Consider the following 23821-nt stretch of genomic DNA (forward strand, 5'->3'; position numbering starts at 1 on the left):
TGAAAAATAGGGATTTTTTCCCATGATGACATTGCTCACATGTTATGATGTTGATCTGGAACACTGGTGACCATCTATTACTGTGAAGAAGGAGGCTACTTGAAAATTAGGCCAACATGAAAAAAATAGTGCTGAGAGATGGAGCTCAATCCTAGTGATATCACTTCTACACACTTGCATTCAGCCATTCCTGAATAGATCTTCCTGGAATTTTCGGTGCAAAATAACAAACTTAATTTTTTGCTCAAGCCCATTTGAGTCAGATTCTGGTTACTTGTGATGAATGGAGTCCTGTTTAATACAGAGGAGGTCTGTTCTTACTCTTTCCTAGTTTCTGAATTTCCATTGTTGACAGTGTCTTTGGAATTGACATTTCCATTCTCTCCCAGAACAGACTCCTGCCTTCAACATTCATTTAATTATTTTAACAATATGGCTTGCATACTCCTAGAGATAGACACTGTGACAGGTAACCCATTTCACTGTGGCCTACCTGTATTTATGGTAAATATGATCTTTCTCCAGATAATCAAAATGTGTTATCCGATGACTTCAACATCTGGTCTTAGTTCTGTCCTCTAGAGCAACAGAGACTAGAGGTCCTTTTTCGTCCTATATTTGGATGTCACTATGAATCATTACCTTTCCTCAACCAAACTTACTTTCTCCAGACTGAATGTCACTTCTTCCTTTAACAAAGTTTTTCTCCAAGTGTGGTCCAAAGACTGTTTCCGGATATAAAACAGTTTATTATTCAGATTTTTTTGGTATGTCTCATGCAGTATATTCCTGCTTTTTCTGAAATTCAAGTTTAACTTGATTTCCTACGTAGTTTTATTTGTTAAATTTGGCAACCCTATGCCCAGACCACCTGGATCAGAATCACCCTTAGGGCTTCCTACCCAAGAGGTCCTGACACAGAAAGCTGTACTCTTGTTCACTGAAGTTTGAAAACCACTTCTTTAACTATTTCTTATACTCCTATATGTCGTATTTTGGGCATTCTGTTATTGATTAATGTTCCAAATTTTTGAAACTTTTAAAATAAAGGCATTTCTAGCAATATGTATTGAGCACTTTTAATATGCCAGACACTGGTCTAGGCAGTAAACAAGGACCTTGCCTTATGGAGCATACATTCTAGTGGGGTAGCCAGACAGTAAACAAGTAAATGAACAAATATAATTTTAGGCAGTGCTAAGTCTTATGAATAAAAGTAAATCAGGATCAGGGTAAAGAAAGAGCAGTGCAATTCAGAGGTGTCATTTTATAAAAGGTGACCAAGGAAGCCCTCTCTGAGGAGGTAAGTTTTGTGCGACTTGGAGGAGAGAAGAAGACTGAGCCAATGTCATTGTGTGAAAATAGCATTCTAAGCAGAGGGAACAGCAAAAGAATGGAACCTGGGTGGGAACAAGCTTGGAGTAGTCAAGAAGCAAAAGAAGGCCACTGTGGCTAGAGTGGAGTGCAAAAGGCAGACGGTGGTAAGGTATGTAAGTAGAGAGGTAGGAAAGGGCTAGATCATGTAGGGCCTTGTGACCATAAAAATAAATCTTAATTTTTCTGTTAAGTGCAATGGGAATCCATTGGAAGAGCTTGAGCGAGGAAGTAACAGGATCTGATTTAACTTTCAAAGGATCCCCCTGGTGGCTCTATGGAGAATAGACTGAGGAGTCTATGAGTGGACACTGGAGCTTGGTTGTGAGGTTATTGCAGAAGTCCTGGCTTTTACCTTTGACAACCTGATCTTGTCCTGCTGAGCTTCTTCCAATTCTTTCAAGAGCCCCATAACATACTGGTGAAAGAATATTTGTTCTGAAGCCCAGTCACCTTGTGTTTGAATCCCAACTTTGCCAATTAGTGAGACATTGGCCAAGATTCTTAACCACCATGGGCCTTGTTTTATTTGAAAAAAAGTGAGGGTAATGATAACCTCATCAAATTGTTGTGAGGAAATTAAATTAGTTGATACAAGTAAAATAGTTGGAACTGTTCCTGACATATCATGAGTGTCCAATAGATTTTTATATTATTATTATCGAGCACAGTATACTCTTTCTTGCCTTAGAATGATATTGTTCATTTTTCTCCGATTCATCAGGCCAATTTTTGCTCATTCTCCATGCTTTAAGTTGTCATATGAAGCCCTCCATATCACTTCTGCCACATTCTATTGGGCAAAACAAGCCACAAGTCCAGGCCAGATTAAGTAGGAGGAAACAAACTCTATCTTAATATGAGGCAATGTCACAATGCAAAGGATGGGTGAAGAATTAGGGCCAAAATTACAATCCACCACCACAGATGCCAAGACAACCATGCTGAGAGAACAGTTGACAAATGCGTGCTAAGGCACACACTTATGGTTATTAAGGGACCCAAAGAACCTTGTCCCCGGACAGCTTCGGCATCAGGTCATAAACTCCACCCTTAGTATTGCAAGACTGCGCCTTCCTGTCATCCAGAATACTGGCTGTTTGCTTAGCTGTACTTGCTACCTTCTAAATGGTAAAGTTGCCAAAAGCAGTCTGGGTGGATGAGGATGTGTGAGAGAACCTGTAGTTGAGTAGGCACATGCACTTTGAACCACATAATTATTTATTGGTAGAGACAACTCGTTGGATGCCAGCTCTGAGCAGCGTGGGGCAGCAGAGCTTGAGGTCTGTAATCATCAGATGCTTTCAGTGCTGCCGTTCTCGCTTTGCCACAAGAGCGTCACTCAAAAAGGGAGTCCTTCCCTCTGCCCATGAATAAGGCCTGCCTGCCAACACCAGTTCCAGCTGTGAACATGTAATCAGCTCTTCTATGGCCCCAGAAGGGTGGTCCCAGAGGCCTAAATTTAATTTTCATGCATATTTGTCTTCTCCCTCTACTTTATGCAAACACTACTTAGTCGCCAACACAGGCACCAACTGTTTGGTTTGGATAATTGCTGGAAGTCAACCCCAACTACCGGGAGCTTCCTTTTACAGAAAGCACATTTTGCTTGATTTTCAGTTAACCAAATTATATCTTCCTTCAGTACTTCCTTCAGGGTTTCACCAATGATTTCTGCAAACATTTGATTCATTTTGAAATAGTTTAACACCAATGTCAGGTTTGTTATCCTCCACGCTAGGTCATTGGAATGAGCAGGGAAACAGGACCTCTGCAGCCCCACGGATCATCTGCCACTGCAGTTTTTCTTCCAAATAATTATCTATTCATCTTGCCACAATCAGCTGGTCCTAGAGTGGTTGTAAGATCCCAAGTGGAGGTTTGTGGCCATAATAGGGATGAGGGGACAGGGAAAAATGAGCACTTGTAAAACAAAGATCTTATTTTTATGGAAATGAATAGAAACTCTGAAGTAAGGATAAGACATATGGAATCGCATAAAATATGAACAGAACATTTTAAAATAGCAGGTCCTCAAAAATACTCCATATGGCCCAGTAGTATTTAAGGTAACAGAAAGCAGTTCATGTTGCAGCTGCGAGTGTTCATTCCTGGGATTCAGGACTCAGTTCACAAAACTATACTTTCCAATTTGTTTTCAAGAATGCTTCCTTTGTCTACCTCTTGGGACTAACTCTTTTAGGGTGAGTGGGAGAGTTAATAAGTTATTAATTATGAGCTGTAATTTTAATTAATTGTATTTTATTCTTAATAGAGTGATAAATTACTCATACATTATTATCTCTTCTACTCTACTGAATTAGTAGTTATGAAAACTTAATGCAGTTTTAGAGCTTATTTAGAATTTATAGGCTCTAAATGTTACAGCATAATAATATTGCAAATGCTTATGATTAAAACATAAATCTAAAAATGATACAGGATATTAAAATGACATCTCCTAAAAGCTCAGTTGACACATATACACTTCAATGCTAATCAACAACTACTACCTAAAGAGTAAAAAGTTTCACATTTTAAAGAAATCCTCTTTAAAATGATTTTTCTGATTTTTGCCACAGTATTAGAGGAATGGGAAAATCAGTGTGAACACCAGATAAATTTCATTATGTAGAACTCTCTAGAGATAAACTACATCTCAATATACTTTGTGTCCTGTAGAAAATAAGGTAATATTTAATTCACCAAATATGATACTAAGTCATGTTGAATGACTGCATTATAATATGTTATATGCCAGACTTACCAAAGAGAGTATTTCTTTTTAATATCCTGGGCTGGGGTGTAACTCAGTTCTTTGGATACTAGCTTTCTTTTTTCTTATTTTCATTTTAAATTTGAATTCTAAAAATGGAAATATCAGAGGAAAGAGAGAAACGTATACTCTCACACAAATTTCATGAATCTACTTTTACATATTCAGTAGGATGTCTACTTTTCTGATAGTGAGCATCAGAAGCCTCATTCTTACTCCTTTCTTTAAGTTTGTAAACTCTGCCAGGACTATAACTGTGCCATTGTGTCGACATTCATTTCTTCATTTTATTTTGTCTGCACATTCCTGATCTGCTAATTTCATTTTTTCTGTTGCTAAACTGTATTTTTTTTTTTTTTGGCTGAATTGACTGTATGTTTGGCTTTGTGTAGACATAGCTGCACTGTAAGTTGGCCCCCTAATTCAGTAATTCACCATGAAGACTGGTTTTCATCCTTACTGTGTTGAACAGGCATCTAATCAACCATTAATTTCCTTTTTGTTGGATGAACATAATAACTATTTCTGTCTTTCTTTCTGATGGGAAACAGAGGCAGAGAGGATCATGGGTTGCCCTAAGTCAGAAAGGGAGGCTATAGAAATCAGCTTCAGGAGTTGTCCTGATAGCATTTAGGAGCGATCTAGCAGGAAAAGGCCAGAATGTGGAGGTAAAACAAGAGTTGGAGGAAAACTAATGGGTATATATATGCATCTACAGGACACTAGACATGGTTGTAGGCACTTTACAGCCAGCCTAGAAGATTGGTTCTACCAGTGAAAAGTTGGGCAACTTTAATTTCTGTAAGCCTGTTTCTTCATCATCTGCAGAATGGAACAAATAGAATGGAACTGAGCAATATTTTATAACCGGTAGAAAATATGCAATTATTCATCATTGTTACCTAGGGCATTGTCATTGTTACTTTTGTTTTTTTGAATTCATTAAGAGATGGTAATAAGTTTGGCCATATTTATGAGGATAAAACAAGTCTTCACAACTTATCAAAGTATCCTTTTCATAAGCATTCCATTTTTTAAGAGAAATAACAGATGAATCTAATGCATCCTTATGAATTTGGACATTTGTTGTGGCCAGACAAGTTTTAAACATTTTATAAAAAATGCAGTTTCAGTTAATGAAATACAATAATAGCAACTAGTTTTATTAGTTAATTTCAATTAGACATTACAGAGATTTATCTGAACTGTACTGCTAAAAAGAGAGGTGGCTGATATATCCAAAGCACATGGAATTTGGGGTGAGGTTGGCCTCAGGGAGGCTCTGAGCCAGTATCTTCAGCAGTCCTAAGACCTCCGTCTGTGCCTCTTATTCTTCCTACAGGTCATCTTCTTCTGCTCACTGGAGCCTCTGCAGTGAAAACAGTGAAATATGAAAACATGGCCTCCAATAGCTGCCAGCTGCCAGCATCTGCCTCCAGAAATGAACTGAGATGTGGTCTGTTAAGTCCTAAGGGAATAAAAAAAATCCATCAAAGGCGTTTAATTGTCCAAATATGAGTCAATTACACAAACCTTGACCAATGACCTATGGTTGGGGGTAGGGTATCACCTTGAGTGATTTTCCCATTTCAGCCAGAGAAGGGAATATAAGACTAAGAAATTTCTCATTTAAACCACTTAGAGTCATAGGATCATTGACTTAAAGTGTGTGTGTGTGTAGACAGAATAAAACATAATTACCGTGTAAGTTTAATAATTCATTGCCAACCAGAAATTTTAAAAAAAATCTTCTTAAGAATATAGAATGGTTATTTTATATGTTAATGCATTTATTTAACAACTATAGAACACTCACAGAGTGTGATATGCTAGGCACTGGGCTGGATTCAGAAAAGCATAAAGATGCATGTTCTTCCCTCTAAAAATTTACAACTTTTTTTTTTTAACAAAAATGTGTACTCACCTAAGGCATTCAGTTATAACGTGTCCAATGAGGATACAGGAAGGAATAACTGGACAGGGAGATTGTTGTGAGCATAAGCAGCAGATGAGATACGTGCTTATTCACTAATCTTTTCCTTGTATATTTTTTGCAAATATCTTAACTAGAAATAAAGTCCAACTTTTTAAAAAGATAGTATTTAATGGCCAGAACCTCATATCTCTAATATTGAATATAGAACTGTCTCTAAGCAGAATTGTCAGGTGACAAAGCTTGCTATTTGCTCTTAGGTTTAGTATTGAAATCATGTGACGTAATTTAGCTCCATTCAGTTCTATCATTATAGTTTGCTTTGTATAGCATTTAATCAAACGTGACGTTGTCAGTAAATTCAGGCCTTTGAGTAAGTTCTCTTTTACCAACTGTATCAACAGTCTAAATCTTACTGATAGAAATTTCATGGATTTACTGATCTTTACTATTAAGAAGACACTTGAAGATGCTGAGGTGTTAAAATATGTGATTTCTTAGTGTGGGAAATTATGCCTGTTAGAAGGAGATACCATTTGGTGTAATTATTACATGTCATTAAGTTAATATTTCAATTGGGTTGCCTGGTTATTCTACCCCCCTGTGACCTGGAGGTATATTCTTTAAACATTATCTTTCACCGTAATGTCTGCTGCTGCTTCAAAGTGAAAGGATGTTTGTTGAAAGAGGAAATCATCACTCAAGATCATCTGCCTTGTTGGTGTCACCTGTCAGCCTAATACATTTATGTGGACAACAGTAGATTCTGACAGAACTTATAACGTTTTCTTTCTCGGTTGTGAAATATGATGGATGTGCCATACCGGTGACCTTTACACAAGGCCACATGTTAATATTCAGGACCTCCCTTTTGTTGGCCTTGAACAATGGCTGTCATTAAGAAAGCTTGGTTTGCCAATATGCCCTCTGTTAGGATGCTGGACCACTCCTGATTGGTCACCAGGAAGTATCATGTGCCTTTGATGGAAATGACATGGAAGATGTATGGTCAAAGTGCTGTGCTCAGCACCACTGCTGTGCGGAGGAGAAAACCACTATGACCCAAATAGCCCTGCACTCAAACAATGTCGCACCAACCGAAGACAACATATTGGGAAGAAAAATGCTTGTAAACCGCGTGTGTTAGAAGATGTATTGGCCAGACGGCCATAGGGCAATCTTTGAACTATTGAAATCTTTAGAAATATTGTTTGGTTCTGAAACAATACTTACAAACCTAATTAATCAAGCATAGATGGTTTATTTTCAGGCTTTCCACAGTGTGTTGCTTTAATGCAAGAATAGGGTTTGTCGGGTTCTTTTGCTGTTTCACAGAGGCATTGCAAAAACTCAGCATGTGTATTCTTGTCATACAAGTTGAAGCTCTAAATTTCAAAATAATATCTATGTAGATCTCTGGTGATCCCTTCAACAAAGACTAGGGTTGGGGGGTAGTCTGGATTTCTTTTTCAATTGTTTCTGACTCCCTGTGTGACTTTTTTTCCACTCTTCTCCTTAATTTTATTCATCAGAATTATTTATCCATAGAATCATTTAAGAAAGATCATCATTCCTGTTGAATTCTCTAGCATGAGGGGAAAACATTTTAACTTTTTTTTCTTAAAGAATAAACATAAGGAAGGGTTGGTTTCCTGAATATGTGCTATTGAATGATGTGATTTAAAATGTTCACATGTACAGCCCTTGCCATCTTAATATCAGCCCTTTTCTTGCCCTAATATGTTTTAAAAGAATCAGTGAGAAATTGTATATTCTCAATTGGGGAGAATGAAAGACTTGGAAACAACCTTATATAAGAAAGCTAAGGTGTTGTCTGGACTGATAATGTAGGCAGGTAGCACAAGCCTTTTGTGTCTCTAGCAAGCTGGGGTTGACGTAAGTTAATCATTTAGATGAAACAATAATTCAGGTACTTAATTGCATGCAAAATAGTGCTTCACTAGAGTTTTAGCACGATGTGAAATATTACACTGGGGCATAGCAGTTGAATGGTGTGAGTACAATCCCTGAAGGTCAACTCCTGGTTATTCATTTAGAGGCACATTATTGACATTGTGGATTCTCCAAGAGCTCCCCACTGTGTCCTCCAGGGCTACTCACTATTCGCCAGCTGGTTAGAATACACGGGGCAGGAGAAAGGAAAGGGACTGAAATTCAGCCCATGATTATACAGTTTGTAAGCAATTCAGATGAAAGATTAGTGGGAGGAGAGATGCTCAAGTTCATTCTTTGTCAGGAAAATACAAATTAAAACCACAAAGCAGTATCATTTTCTACCTGACAGAGGCAAAAATTCAAAAAACAATTCAGGTAATAGCAAGTGTTGGCAAGGATATGGAACAACAGAAAACTGTACACACTGCTTGTGGGAGTGTAAATTGGTATAAACATTTTGGAAAACAATGGGTATTCTATAATAAGATTGAAGATATGCACACCCCATGACTTAGCACTCCTAGAGAAACTAAGTTACATGCATAACTTATACATGTATAAGAAGACATATACAAGAGTGTTCATAGAAACCTTGTTTGTAATACATTTTTTTTGACATGAAGTCTTGCTCTGTTGCCCAGGCTACAGGGCAGTGGTGTGATCTCACTGCAACCTCTGCCTCCCAGGCTGAAGCAATCCTCCTACCTCAACCTCTGGAATAGCTGGGACTACAGGCACATGCCACCACACCTGGCTAACTTTTTGTAATTTTTATAGAGACTGGGTTTCACCATGTTGCCCATGCTGGCCTCAGACTCCTGGACTCAAGCAATGTACTCACCTCAGCCTCCCAAAGTGCTGAGATTACTCACATGTGCCACCGTGCCCAGCCTGTTGGTAATATTAAAACAAAAACAACATAAAACTGGGATTCACCCCTATGTCTGTCAATAAGAGAATGGACAAATACATTGTGGATACTCATATAATGAAACTGAGTGAGTCTGGGGCTTTTTATTTTCTTTAAACTATGTATAAGGTAACTTGTGTATGTATACCTTTTTGTACATATGATATTAAGTTGTAATATGTGAAATTGCCTATATTTGACCGTTTTTGACCTACAAAATAGCAATTTTATATGGTAACAGTGTTTCAAAAAGTAAATAAATGAAGTTCATTAAAGAAAAAAAATTTCAGTGTAGTTTAAAAAAACTACTTAGAAACTCACAGGCTTATTGAAGTTGGAGAAGACTTTGTTGATAATTTTTATTTTTCTATAGATGGGGAAACCAAGGCCTAGAGACATTCATTCAGTGAATCAATGTATCCACTAGAACCAAATGCTCTGGCTCTCAGACCACTGTTTTTAAAATTATATCTCATGTTTGAAACAATTTGTAGTCTAGCCCAGACATTTAAAAATAAAACATTCCAATATAAATCTGTGTCCCTAGGCTGGAGATTTTCTGTGATTTACATGCAACTGAATAAGGCTGATGATGTCATGGGGAAGAGGCGGTATTGTGGGAGGAGGATGAACTACATCTCAATACTCTTCAGTCTTCTATTGCATGACGAGACGCTGACCCATGCGTCTCTTTACTGGGAAAGTGGGGGTGGTTGAGTGATATTGGGAGAAGGAATATCCCGCTCTCAGGAAAAGGAAAAGGCACTTTTTTTTTTGCAGTTTCTTTATTTTTATTTATTTATTTATTATACTTTAATTTCTGGGGTACATGTGCAGAATGTGAAGGTTTGTTACATAGGTATACATGTGCCATGGTGGTTTGCTGCATCCATCCCCCGTTATCTCCATTGAGTATTTCTCCTAATGTTAGCCCTCCCCAATCCCCCCACCCCCTGCTATCCCTCCCCAATCCCCCCAGCCCCTGGCAGACCCTGGTGTGTGATGTTCCCTTCCATGTGTCCATGTGTTCTCATTGTTCAACACCCACTTATGAGTGAGAATATATGGTGTTTGGTTTTCTGTTCTTGTGTCAGTTTGCTGAGAAAGATGGTTTCCAGCTTCATCCTTGTCCCTGCAAAGGACATGAACTCATCCTTCTTTATGGCTGAATAGTATTCCATGGTGTATATGTGCCACATTTTCTTTATCCAGTCTATCATTGATGGGCATTTGGGTTGTTTCCAAGTCTTTACTATTGTAAACAGTGTCGCGATACACATACATGTGCATATGTCTTTATAATTGAATGTTTTATAATCCTTTGGGTATATACCTAGTAATGGGATTGCTGGGTCAAATGGTATTTCTATTTCTAGATCCTTGAGGAATCACCACACTGTCTTCCACAATAGTTGAACTAATTCACACTTCCACCAACAGTGTAAAAGCGTTCCTATTTCTCCACATCCTCTCCAGCATCTGTTGTCTCCTGATTTTTTAATGGTCACCATTCTAACTGGCATGAGATGATATCTCAATGTGGTTTTGATTTGCATTTCTCTAATGACCAATGATGATGAGCATTTTTTCATATGTTTGTTGGCTGCATAAATGACTTCTTTTGAGAAGTGTCTGTTCATATTGTTTGTCCACTTTTTGATGGTGTTGTTTGTTTTCTTCTTGTAAATTTAAGTTCTTTGTAGATTTTGGTTTTTAGTCCATTGTCAGATGAGTAGATTGTAAAAATTTTTTCCCACTCTGTTGATTGCCGGTTCACTCTAATGATAATTTCTTTTGTTGTGCAGAAGCTCTTAAGTTTAATTAGATCCCATTTGTCTATTTTGGCTTTTGTTACCATTGCTTTTAGTGTTTTAGTCATAAAATCCTCGCCTATGACTATGTCCTGAATGGTATTGCCTAGGTTTTCTTCTAGTGTTTTTATGGTGTTAAGTCTTAGGTTTAAATCTTTAATCCATCTGGAGTTAATTTTTGTTTAAGTTGTGAAGAAGGTATCCAGTTTCAACTTTCTGCATATGGCTAGCCAGTTTTTCCAACATCATTTATGAAATAGGGAATCTCCTCTCTATTGCTTGTTTTCTTCAGGTTTGTCAAAGATCAGGTGGTTGTAGATGTGTGGTGTTGCCTCTGAGGCCTCTGTTCTGTTCCATTGGTCTATATCTCTGTTTTGGTACCAGTACCATGCTGTTTTGATTACTGTAGCTTTGTAGTATAGTTTGAAGGCACATTTATACTTAGCAGAGTACCTGAGCTGCGACAAATGCCTGTTCCTTTTGTAGCAAATGTACTTTCCCACATCCATGGCAGACATCAGTAAATGCTCCATAAACCAAGACACAGTCCTAGAACTCTTCTTGAAAATTTGGTGCCACAGCCAAGCTTGGGGGTCTAGTGTTTGAGACAAAACTTGTTTGCCATCTTTGACTGGGGCAAGCTACTGTGGTGACTAGAGCTGGAATGAATGACTATGATAAACTGAGCAATGTGGATCAATCTCTGAGGAAAGAAAAGTGAAGTGGTTTCCTCAGAGAACTCTGCAAAAGAGGATGGAGGCAATGTGGTGACATGGAGAAGAGTGATGCTATAATACTGAAGAGCATTCATTGGAGAGATGAGGGATTCATTAATTCATTCCTTTTTTTCTAGTATAAATTTTTGAGAATTTACTATATGTCAAGTGCTTAGGATATGACTCAGAGCTGGTACTTACCCTCATGGAGCTTACACTCTAGTGGGGGAAATGACCATTAAACTTGTAAACAGTTACACATATGGTATATTGTTAATCAAATAAAAATAAAGCAGGAAAAGGAGACATGATGGAGGGGACAAGGGGCTTTTTTTTGGAATGAAACGGGGAGTAAGCTCTTTTAGGAGGAGTTATCTTTTAGATCAATCAAGAATAAGACAAAAAAAGATTTCATATTATTTATTCCTTCTCCAAGTTTTTTCTTCTTTATGTAGATGAACTTATGACCTATATTATTTTCCCTTTCCCTGAAAAACTTCTTTTAACCTTTCCTGTGGGCAGGTAGGCTGGCAATGAATTTCTCATTTTTGTGTGTGTCTAACAGTCTTTATTTTTCTTTCAGTGCTGATGGATAATTTTGCCAGATATAGAATTCTGGGTTGACATTTTCTGTTTTTCAAGATTTTAAATATTTTATTCCACTCTTTTCTTGCTCTCATGATTTCTGATGAAAAGTCTACTGTAATCTCTCTTCAATTAAAATTTAAATTGACAAATAAAAATTGTGTGTGTGTGTGTGTGTGTGTATACCATTTATATCAGTATGTTTATCTGTCTCGGTATATATATATGTATATATACACACACAATACTGTATGCATATATGTATATACTATATCTGTACTGTATATATATATATACTGCATCAGTGTGTGTGTATATATACATATAAAAGCATTTTGTGTGTGTGCATGTGTATATATATATATATATATACAGTGTGTGTATATATACATATAAAAGCATTTTGTGTGTGTGTGTGTGTATACATATATATAGTGTGAAGTGTGATGTTTTGAAACATATATATACCTGTGGAATGGTCCAATCAAATTAATTAACATATGTGTTATTTTATATACTTATTTTTTGTGGTGACACCACTTGGAATCTGTTCTCCTAGCAATGCTCAAAACATAATACGATGTTATTAACTGTAGTCACCATGTTGTTCAATAGATGTCTCACTGTAAATGTTATTCTTGTTCTTCTATAAGGTGTGTGTCTCCTCTAAATGTTCTAAATGTCCTCTGAGATGTCTGGATCTACTGTTTTGTGTCTGTCATTAATTTTGGAAAGTTCTTAGCCATAATTACTTCATACATTTTTTCCTGTTCCATTTTCTCCCTCTGTTTCTCCTTCATGTATTCCAATTATGTATATGCTGCACCTTGGAAAATTGTCCCACAGTTCTTGTATATCCTGGAGTTTTTTCTTCTCTTTCCATTTTAGTTTGGGAAGTTCGTATTGACCTGTCTTCAAGTTTATGGATTCTTTGGCCATGTCCAATCTACAGATGAACCCATTGAAGGCACTGTTACAGTGTTTTTTATTTATAGCATTTCTTTTTGATTCTTAGAGTTTCCATTATTCTGTTTACCTTGCCATCAGTTCTTTTATTTTGTCTACTTGTTCTATTAGAGCTCATATTAATCATAGCTATTTTAAAATTCTGTATTTGAAAATTCCAACATCTGTGTCATATCTGAATCTGGTTCTTAGGCTTGCTTTGTCTCTTTAGGATGTATCTTTTTGTGCCTTTGGTATGCCTCGTAATTTTTTACTGAAAGCCAAGCAAGATGTATCAGGTCATAGAAACTGGGAGAAACAAATCTTTAGTATGAGGTTTTATGTTAAACGGGCTAGATGTCGAGTTGTGTTTAATGTTTGTTGTAGCTGTGGGGACCAGAGGCTTCAGATTTGTCCAGTGTTCTTTCTTTTTCCTATCCTCTAGACTTTGAGATTCCCTAACTACCCTTTCACACAGAGAGGCTGCATCTTGCAACATGTTTAGCTGCAATCCACTGTTATTATACTGAAGCCCTGTTGGTGTGATGATAAGGTGTAGTTGGAGGGGAAAGAGTCTATAATCTTATGATTAAATCTCAGTCTTTTAGTAAGTGTGCCTGTGACCTTCACAAGTGTTTCTTAGCATTTCTTCTCCCTCTCAGGTAAGTAAGACAGGAAGGCTAAAGGTGGCAGGAGTGGGAAAGATTCCCTTCCCTTAGCTAGAACAAGGCCCTAATATGTTTTTGTTATGAAGAATTCCCTAGGTGTATTTCACAATGATTACTCTTCTCTTCCTGCTGTCAAATCCACGAAGGAATCTTTTTCAGATTTTCACCTTGGGAAACTGGTGGTGTTCCTTGAGGCAAAACTCCCTAAAATAGAGGTTCTCTCTAAACCTGGTCCCCAGAAGTTTTTTATTCTCAAGCTAGTTTGTAACTAGCCTCCAACAGCTCATCAAATTTACCTTTTAAATACACCTACCAGTTTACGGTTCCAGAGGCTTTTGCTCTAGGTAAACAGATCTTGGTTTGACTGTTTGTATTCACTGTACAAAACTATCAGGCACATCAAAGTTGCCACCACCTTTCACCTGGTGACTGCTGACTGCCTTCTAACTGGTTTCTGCTCTCAAAACCCTTGATTGCTTTCTATCGCATATTGTACAACATCCCAACACCTCTCCTGCCCTTTCTCTCCAGACATCGGGGCTGCTCTCAGTTCTGAAAACACATCTTAGGCCTTGTCAGGCTGTTTTTTCCTGTTTTTTCTCCTGTTCCTGAAATGACTAAACTCTTTTCAGCCTTCAGGTCAGTCTCAGATTAAATATTGTCTTCACAGGTCTCCACTCAGGTTTCTCTGTCTCAGCACCTTGTTTTTCATTGGTATCACTCACTACTATTTATAACTACGTAACTGTGGCCTGCTTTTGCCATCTTCCCCTGTAGATTGCAAGCCCCATGAGGGCACACGTTTGCCTTATTCTGTCATATCTCCAGGGTCAAGTACAGGACAAGGCACATAATATTCATTCAGTAAATATTTTTGAATGAAGAAATGCATAAGATGAGGCAAACCCCGGATGGATGAAAACTATATAATTTTCTACTTGAGTCCTTGCTACTGAAAGAGGTCATTCACGAGCTATAGAGGGAGAGAGGAAGAAACAGTTTCAGTAACAATAACAACAATTATATAATAACAGCCAAGACTTGCTGAGTACATCCTATGTGCTAGGTACTGCTCTAAACTCTTGTGTTTTAATTCATTTAATCTGCATACCAATCCTGTGTGATAGGCATTATTATGTTTTTATTTTTATGAATTTTTTATATTTTTATGAATTTTTATGAATTATGAATGGGAAAACTGAGGCAGAGAACACTTAAGTAGCTGGGCCTAGGTATCACAGCCAGGAAGGGGAAAAGCGTAGATTTGACTTGAGCAGTCTGGGTCCAGTGCTTGTGCTCTTGGCCTCCGACCTCTGCCACTTCTTGGGTGTGGCGCATCTCAGACTCTTTCTTTCTTCACTTCAACCCTATTAGCTTAAAAATGACTTAAACTCCCCAGCTAGCTGAAAAGCTGAATAGGAGATAGCAGCCTTCATTAAACCCCATTATGTGGTCTAAGAATACTTTTTAAAGTGTAACACTGGAGTTTTAGCATTAATAGAAAACCTATTTGAGGTTTATGTTAGACTTTAGATATGATGGAGATGAAATCAATTAGCTTCAAGCTCTTTTTTTGGAGAGGGGATGGAGTTTTGCTCTTGTTGCCCAGGCTGGAGTGCAATGGCGCAATCTCAGCTCACTACAGCCTCTGCCTACCAGGTTCAAGCGATTCTCCTGCCTCAGCCTCCCAAGTATGTGGGATTACAGGCATGTGCCACCACACTCAGCTAATTTTGTATTTTTAGTAGAGACGAGGTTTCTCCATGTTGGTCAGGCTGGTCTTGAACTCTCAACCTCAGGTGATCCACCTGCCTTGGCCTCCCAAAATGTTGGGATTACAGGCATGAGCCATCGTGCCTGGCCCAACTTCAAGCTCTTATTTGTGCCTAGAGAAAAAGGCAAAATGAGCTTTGGGGAATTAATTGTCTCTGTTTCACTTCTTTTTGGAGGGACAATTGCCTCTAGTTTTTTCATAATACGAACATGCTAGATGACAGAGAGGAAAAGATGGAGTGAAAAAACGAACACATTGAAGTTATTTTTTAAGGGATAGCTATAAGAAGTGGGTGTGATGTGGTCACCTCCCTGGTATCTTAAAGGGGCTGAAAGTATCGGAGTTACCATACTTGTCTTTTTCTATTGAATCAAAACTGAAAATGAATACATCAGCTTTTGTCATGATTTATCATGAACTACTCTATAGCTCAAAGGGAATGAGAAGTTGTTTCCGTAAAATGCATTCTTTATTTTATTGTACCTTGAAATCTTCTGCCACAATATTACTTCAAATAAAATTGGCAACAAATGGAAGTCCTGTGCTGCAAAATAAGACACAGAGAGGCTTACATATTAAAATAACTGGCAAAACTTGAATATTGGGAAGAATTTTTTAACAATCAACACACCAAAAAAAACCCAGGTGTATCAGTAGTTGGGAAAAGTTGTGCCCTTGAGTCAGCAGCCTGAGGAAGCTGGAGGAAGCAGTTAAGAATGTTGGCCCTTAGCTGGGTGCAGTGACTCACGCCTGTAATCTCAGCACTTTGGGAAGCCAAAGCAGGTGAGGTCATGGAGTCAGGAGTCAGGAGTATCATGAGGTCAGGAGTTCGAGACCAGCCTGGCCAACATGGTGAAGCCCCATCTCTACTAAAAATACAAAAATTAACTGGGCGTGGTGGCGGGCACCTGTAATCTCAGCTACTTGGGAGGCTGAGGCAGAATTGCTTGAACCCAGGAGGTGGAGGTTGCAGTGAGCCAAGATTGTGCCACTGCACTCCAGCCTGAGTGACAGAGCGAGACTCTGTCTTGGAAAAAAAAAAAAAAAAAAGAATGCTGGCCATTAAGAGGCAGATGGTTTAAACTCTGATCCTGCTCATTTTATTCATTGGGACTTTGGGCAATGTAGAGAGTACTTGACCTTTAAGAGATACCATTTCTTCTTCTGTATGTTAGAAACTATGCTGATAGCATTTTCTATGGGCCAAGGCATGGACAATAGAGCAGGGCCTGGCTGATGGTCAGTGGCCAGTATTTGTTAGTTGTTAGCACCGTGACCACTAGCATCCACCTTGCTTCATTAAGCCCAGTTCACAGGAGTCATGTGTGTCCTCTGACACTACTGGCATTGATTGTGTAGTAGAAAAACAAAACTCTCCCCAAACTGTAAGACCTGGGTCCTAGACTCAGCTTCTTCACTGCCTAAGAGTGGGGGTGTCGGCCGGGCGCGGTGGCTCACGCCTGTAATCCTAGCACTTTGGGAGGCCGAAGTGGGTGGATCAACTGAGGTCAGGAGTTCAAGACCAGCCTGGCCATCATGGTGAAATCCTATCTTAAAAAAATAATAAAATAAAATAAAATAAAAAGAGCGGGGGTGTAACAAGATACTTCCTCTATTTGAATCTCCGTTTCCTCCTCAGTAACATGAGTAAGCTGGAAAGTTTTTGTGAGGCTCAAGTGGAGTTACTGGTATGAAAACAAAATGTAAAAGAACATGCAAGTTAAGGAGCAAATGATGCTGGTTTCTGAAATGAGGATCATCTATAGAAAGATGCCAGAGGAGAAAGACTTTACCGATTGTATAGCTCTAGTATGTTCATGATCGTTTCGCTGAATAAAAACAACAGCACCTGAAATCTTTGATGAGTGACTGAGATCGGTAGCTCCCTGCCCTGGTAATACGTTTTCATCACTGAAGGACTTACCATGAATAGATACTGAGGTCCCACTCTCACTGATTGGTCAAGGGTAGAAGCATGTGTTTGTATTTTTTAAAGCATGTCAGGTATTGTCTGATATGCCACAAGCATTGAGAAATACTGTATTCGATGCAATAGATGTGTCATGTAACAAAAAGCACCGGACTTTAAGTCATGGGGTATGGATTTGGGCTCACGTTCTGTCACTATCTAGAATGGTAGATTTGAGAAATTATAAAGAATACTATTAATAAAAGCCATTGGGAATCGCAAAAGGACTTTCCATTTCCAACAGTCTCTGTTTCTGGTTGTTTAATGCCAAAACAATTGGTTGCTCTAGCCACTTGGGCAACCTGGTAATTGTAGTTGTATCATAGAGGTAACCCAAAGTTCATTCAGGGGTCTGAGAGACTAGAAGGCTCTGGTTTGCTGTGCTGAAGTTCATTTTGCAATAAATCAGCTGGTCAACTTAGTCTCAAAGTGATCCCTTCTATTGGCCTGGGTAATCATATAATCACTGGGTAGTACCTAGTATATGGTAGAAGCTATAAATATTGCTTGAAAAACTAAATAAATAAGCACAATCTCCACCTGTCCCGTCATACCTAGTGGCTTTAACAATTATTCCCTATACTTAAGTATAGGGAATACACACACACACACACACACACAGACATGCATGCACACACACACAGTGCCTGTTAATATTGCAGATACAAAGTTACTTTCTCTTCTGAGAAACAGTGAAATTCTTGATGCACAGGTCATAAGATCCAGTTTCCTGGAGGTATTTAAGCAGAGGTGGATATTGAAGTTGGTGGAGGCTCAGCCTCAGATGTCCTTTAAGATCTCTTTCAACCCATAACTCCTGGAACGCAAAAGGGTATAAAGTGCCTCAGGCCTTCCATCTTGTTCTTGATATTTGAACGACAGAACAAGGGCAGATAGAATGCTATTGGTTCTAGTGTTGTTTGTTTTCCTTTAAGATCGAGAGATCCAGTGCTACTGTTTTGAAAAATTCTAAATGTTTCTCTGCATTTGAGAAGGCCTGCTAAATTTGTCTACCATTTCAAATTCTGGTAGACATTTTTTAAGATGAAATGAGGCAAGCAATTAAAATGAAAATGAAAAGCCTAACGTGTTGGAGGTAGACCAGATTTCTAGAGTTCTAAAATCGGCTTGTGCAGAGGGTATGCAAATGCATTCCCGCTGTTCTAAGCTGAATATTTATAAAATCATGTTCTGGGGTGAAGATTCTATGAAAGGAGGTAATTGATAGTGTGGCCTTTACAAGGCTGGCATAGGCTAAAGACACATATTGGCGGCCTGTGATGATTCCAAAAGCAGTCATGCTTCGTGTATCTCACACTACATTAAAAAAACCCTGAAACGTTACCAACATTTAAAACTCAGAAGTTTTCACGTGCATAAAAATATTTATTTCTACTTTTCTTGAATATCCAGAAAAATTATTGCGCATTGCTGTAAAGAAATACCTGAGACTGGGTCATTTATAAAGAAAAGAGATTTAATTGGCTCCAGAGAAGGGGAAATAGGCATGTCCCATGGCAAAAGTAGGAACAAGTGAGAAAGGGAGAGAGAGAGAGAGAGAGAGAGAGAGTGAGAGAGAAAAAGAGTGAGAGAGTGAGAGAGAGAGCGAGAGAGAGAGAGAGAGAGTAGAGGAGAAGGGGAGGAGGGGAAGAGGTGCCACACACTTTTAAATGACCAGATCTCAGGATAACTCACTCACTATCACAAGAACAGCATCAAAGGGATGATGCTAAACCATCCTCCTACCAGGGTCCACTTCCAACATTGAGGATTGCAATTCAACATGAGATTTGGGTGGGGTACAAATAATACACAAACTACATCAACTGTCTACAGTGGACCCACATTCTCTCATGGCAATAAAAGACAGGATCTGAAGGTCTCTGACCCCTTATCCCAGGACATATCACCCCAGGGTATCTCCACTTGGACCCTTCTTTCATTTATCATCCTTCTGGCCTCTGAAAGCATTTGCTTTGGTCTCCCCTCTCAGTCAAAGCTGTATCTCAAGAGGACTGTGTCTGGGCACCTGGCGTGGCCAACACCCTCTTTGCCATCTGACAGTGCCCTCAATGCAGAATATGTGTCTTGCTACAAGTCATTAGACGCCAGCACAGTCGCTTCTACCTGGTAGAGCTCAATAACTCTAACCTGTTCCTTCTTCCATTTCACACCTACCAATTCCTGGTTTTCCCTCGTTTTAATCTCCCATATCCAGACACTTTCTATTTGAGTGAAAAGGGCTGATATTAATAATTACAGTTGACCCTTGAACAGGGCAGAAATTAGAGGTGCAGATCCCTCATGCAGTTGAAAATCTGCCTATAATTTTTGACTCCCCCAAAACTTAGCTACTAGTAGTCTTCTGTTGACTGGAAGCTTATTGGTAACATAAATAGCTGATTAACATATATTTATTATATACTGTATTTTTCAATAAAGTAAGCTAAAGAAAAGAAAATGTTATTAAGAAAATAATAATAAAATATTTACTATTCATTAAGTGGAAGTGGCTGATCATAAAGTCTTTGTCTTTGTCTGCACGACGAGTAGGCTGAAGAGGAGAAGGAAGAGGAGGGGTTGATCTTGCCGCCTCAGGGGTGGCAGAGGCGGGAGAAAATTCCCATATACGTGGACCTGCTCAGTTCCAACTCGTATTGTTCAAGGGTCAACTGTACTCTGGGACAACGTGTGTAAATTGGAACTATTGTAGGTAATTATTTTTCCAGGGCTGCTATAAGAAAGTACTACAAACCGCCTGGCTTAAAACAACATGAATTTATTTTTTTCACAATTCTGGAGACCACACGTCCCAATTTAGGTATTAGCAGGGTTGTCTCTTTCTGGGGATTCTGAAGGAGAAAGCCGTTCAGCGCCTCCTTCCTGGCTTTCGGTGGTTGCTGGTGATACTTGGTTCTCCTTGGCTTGTAGGTACATCCCTTTAATCTCTGCCTCCCTTATCACATGGAATTCTTCCTGCATGTCTGTGTCTCTGTTTTCCTTTCTTATTAGGACACCAGTCGTATTGGATTAAGGACCACCATTTTAGCTTAGTTATATTTGCAAAGACCTGATTTCAAAATAAGGTTACATTCACAGGCACAGGAGGGTAGGACTTCAACATACCTTTTAGGGGACACAGTTTATACCATAGCAAGCTAGGTCATTTGTTCATGCTACCTCAGGCCCAATGCCTTCCTGCAAATTGCCCTTTATTTGCCCAGACAAGTCTGCTCAACACCTCACCCAATCAGATCCTAAAGCTCTAAACATTTATCCTTCGTCATCCTGTTCCCTCCATGACTAATTTCATTCCATGTTCCTGTTAGGTGACAGGTCATCTGATTAAATAAATGGTAAGGAATGCTAAACTACATTGACTCTCTAAAGTGTATCTGCATTGTCTAATTAAAGATAATTTCTGAATTATAAGAGTAATACATATTCAGTGCATAAAATTTGAATATTACACAGAAGTTACCCAGAGTTTGAATTATACCTCTGAGAAACAACTGTTAATTTGATTTTCTTCCAGTTTTTATTCTTTGCCTCTTAAAAATCAAAATTGTATAATTTTATGTATCATTATAATTAAGCATTCTTCCATGTAAACTCTAGTATACTATATAATGTTCAACATTTGTTAAGTGTTTCCTAAATGCCAGCTACTGCTCTAAGCACTTTATGTGCATTATCTAATCTACAATTAATAGTTGCAATATTCCTAGAGGTAGATATGATTATTCCTATTTTACGAATGAGAAACTGAGGCAGAGTAAACCTAGGGACTCTTGTCCTGGCTACACATGTAGTATTTTGTATAATCAGGATTCACACCCAGCTCACCAGGCTTCAGAGCTTGCATTCATACCACTGTGAAGAATATCTTAACTTAGAAACAAACCTTAATTCATTTTTATTTATATGAAAGCAATAATCTCAAAAATAATTGGCTTGGGTAATAAGATAAAGGAAAATGAATCTTGTATCTTTTCATTCCTTTCACAGCACCCCTTTCCCCAAAAGAGATCTCAACACTCAAATCTCTATCCTACATTTGCATGTACACACAAACACAGACATACACACAAATGTGCACACACGTGCACATTTGTGTCTATGTCTTCACATGGTGTTCTCTTGTGTGTCTCAGTTTCCTTTTCTTATAAGGACTCTAGTCTTATTAGATTATGGTTTACCCTAATCCAGAATGACTTCATCTTAATTTGGTTACATCTCTGAAGACCCTATTTCCAAATAAGGTCACATACACAGGTGAGGGGGTTTAGGACTTTAACATATCTCTTTTTATTTTGTGGGGAGGAGACTGGGTGAACACAGTTCAACCCATAAGCCTCAAAACTAGCTTTCTGACCTGCACAAGAGAGATAATACTACTATCTGCTAGATATGGTTCTTGCAAGGATTCAGTGATAAACATGTCTGAGGCCTCACACAGTGCTTGCAACATAACTAAAACTCAGCACAAACATCCCCAATCTTCTACCTCCCTTTCCAGACCCTCCCTGCTCTTCTCCTACTCGGCTGTCTCAGTCTGTCATTTTTATTTACTCAGAGTAGAAACATAAATCAAGCAATCAAAGGTTTACATTATTACCTGACATCATCCTTCCTGCCGTTAATTTAGCAGGTGTTATTGAGTGCATTTTTCAAACAAATGTGTTTGCCTTTTACAGTATTTTCAGAAAGGACTCAGAGTTCAGTGGAGTGTAAAAGACTACTTTCTACTTGCCAGTACATAGTCCCCAGGTCTTCTGTAAGCACAGTTTCTTTTGATGAAGAAAGCTATGAAGAACTCTGTTCCTCTTCAGCACCATCCAGTGAAACTGACGAGGCCCCATTGATTTTCACTGTCAGAGGAGAAACTGAAGGGAGAGCCAGAGGAACACCCAAGTAAGCTTGGAACAGTTCATTTTTGGAAGAACCAGTAAAAAAGCCTAACTGGGCGTACTCGGCAAATCCTGTTCACCTGGAGGCTGAGGGCATACAAATGCATAGACACACAAGACCTAAGGGCCAGCCCTTGAGCCATCCCAAGAAAAATTCTATTAAGTATCATATTGTGATTACTGACTTTTCTTGTTTCAACTGGTCACATTTTGTTTAAACTTCAATATAAACAGAAAACATATTGACTTCATGGTCAGTTCTATTCTAGAAGGTATCATGAGAACTGTAGTAGCCATTCCTCAATGAAAGTCTGCTTGTTGCCAAGCATTATGTTGGAGGAGAGAACAGGTGTGAGTTGATAACAGGTAATTTGCTGATTCAGTTATTGTACCTCACAATAACAGCTATTATTATCATCACTATTCCAGCCCCATTTATTAAGCTTTCACCAGGCGCTAGACACTGTGCTAGGCATTTTGTATTATTTTATTAAATCCTCATATAATATTCAGGCAGATCATATTATTATTCCCATTTTACAGATAAGGAAGTTGTGAATTCATAGCAAAGGGTAGAGGAGGGATGATTCAAAGTAAGGAGATGGCCCAGAAGGGATAAGCACTGAAACCAGAAAGAACTGAGCTCAGATATCAACTCTCTCCCATCTCAGCTCTGTAGCCACTGTCAAGTCCCATAAGTGTTTTTGGAGCCCAGTTTTTTCATCTGTAAAAAATGACAATTCTTACTTCAAAGATTATGATTAAATGATTTACGTAAATAAAATTTCCTGAACGTAGTAAGGGTTTAATGGTGGTGGTGATGATGATGGTGGTGGTACTTATGGTGCTGATGTTCAGACTAGAGGAGAGAAAATGTAAGGAAAAAATGTGGATCTCCAAATATTCTAGGAGCTGTCATGTAGAAGAAGGAGAGACTGATGTTGTGTAGTCTTTTCATTTATAGCAAGCTTGTCCAACTCATGGCCTGTGGGCCTCATGCAGCCCAGGGTGGCTTTGTATGTGGCCCAACATAAATTCATAAACTTTCTGAAAAGATGAGATTATTTGTCAGTTTTTTTTCTCATTAGTGTTAGTGTATTTTATTTATGGCCCAAAACAAGGCACTTTTTCTTCTTCCAATGTGGCTTAGCGAAGCCAAAAGATTGGACACCCCTGCTTTATAGGACCTTTTGGGGTAGGTTCCCCTTCACATGTTTATATAGTTTGTTGGGATTGACCAGAAGACAAAAGAGATAGATTTTGATTCAATAAAAAGGAGAACTTTCTTTGAACTAGGAGAGAATGTACTGCATGGACTAGAAGTGCTCAAGCAGGGGGCTGGGATACCTTCTTCCAGAAAGGCTGAGTCAGAGTCCTTTGTTTCTGAGAGACTGGGCTTGGTGATGGGAAACAGAAGATGCTGGTTGGTTAACACTTTTGGAGTCTTACTATGAACAAGGCAATTATGTTGAAATTGGAATGTACATCTTCAAT

General features: G+C 38.6%; 1 protein-coding gene across 1 annotated transcript in view; it reads left to right on the forward strand.

Annotated features, from left to right (window-relative positions):
* Positions 1-23821, forward strand: part of CUNH12orf42 (chromosome unknown C12orf42 homolog) — a 159230-nt gene that overhangs the window by 132878 nt on the left and 2531 nt on the right. Inside the window, 1 exon segment of the mRNA XM_064379912.1 lies at positions 22115-22483. Within this exon segment, the coding sequence (XP_064235982.1) occupies positions 22115-22483 (369 nt within the window).

Source organism: Aotus nancymaae, unplaced genomic scaffold (genome assembly GCF_030222135.1).
Source record: "Aotus nancymaae isolate 86718 unplaced genomic scaffold, 86718_ANA_hifiasm-v0.15.2.pri h1tg000021l, whole genome shotgun sequence".
Taxonomy (NCBI): domain Eukaryota; kingdom Metazoa; phylum Chordata; class Mammalia; order Primates; family Aotidae; genus Aotus; species Aotus nancymaae.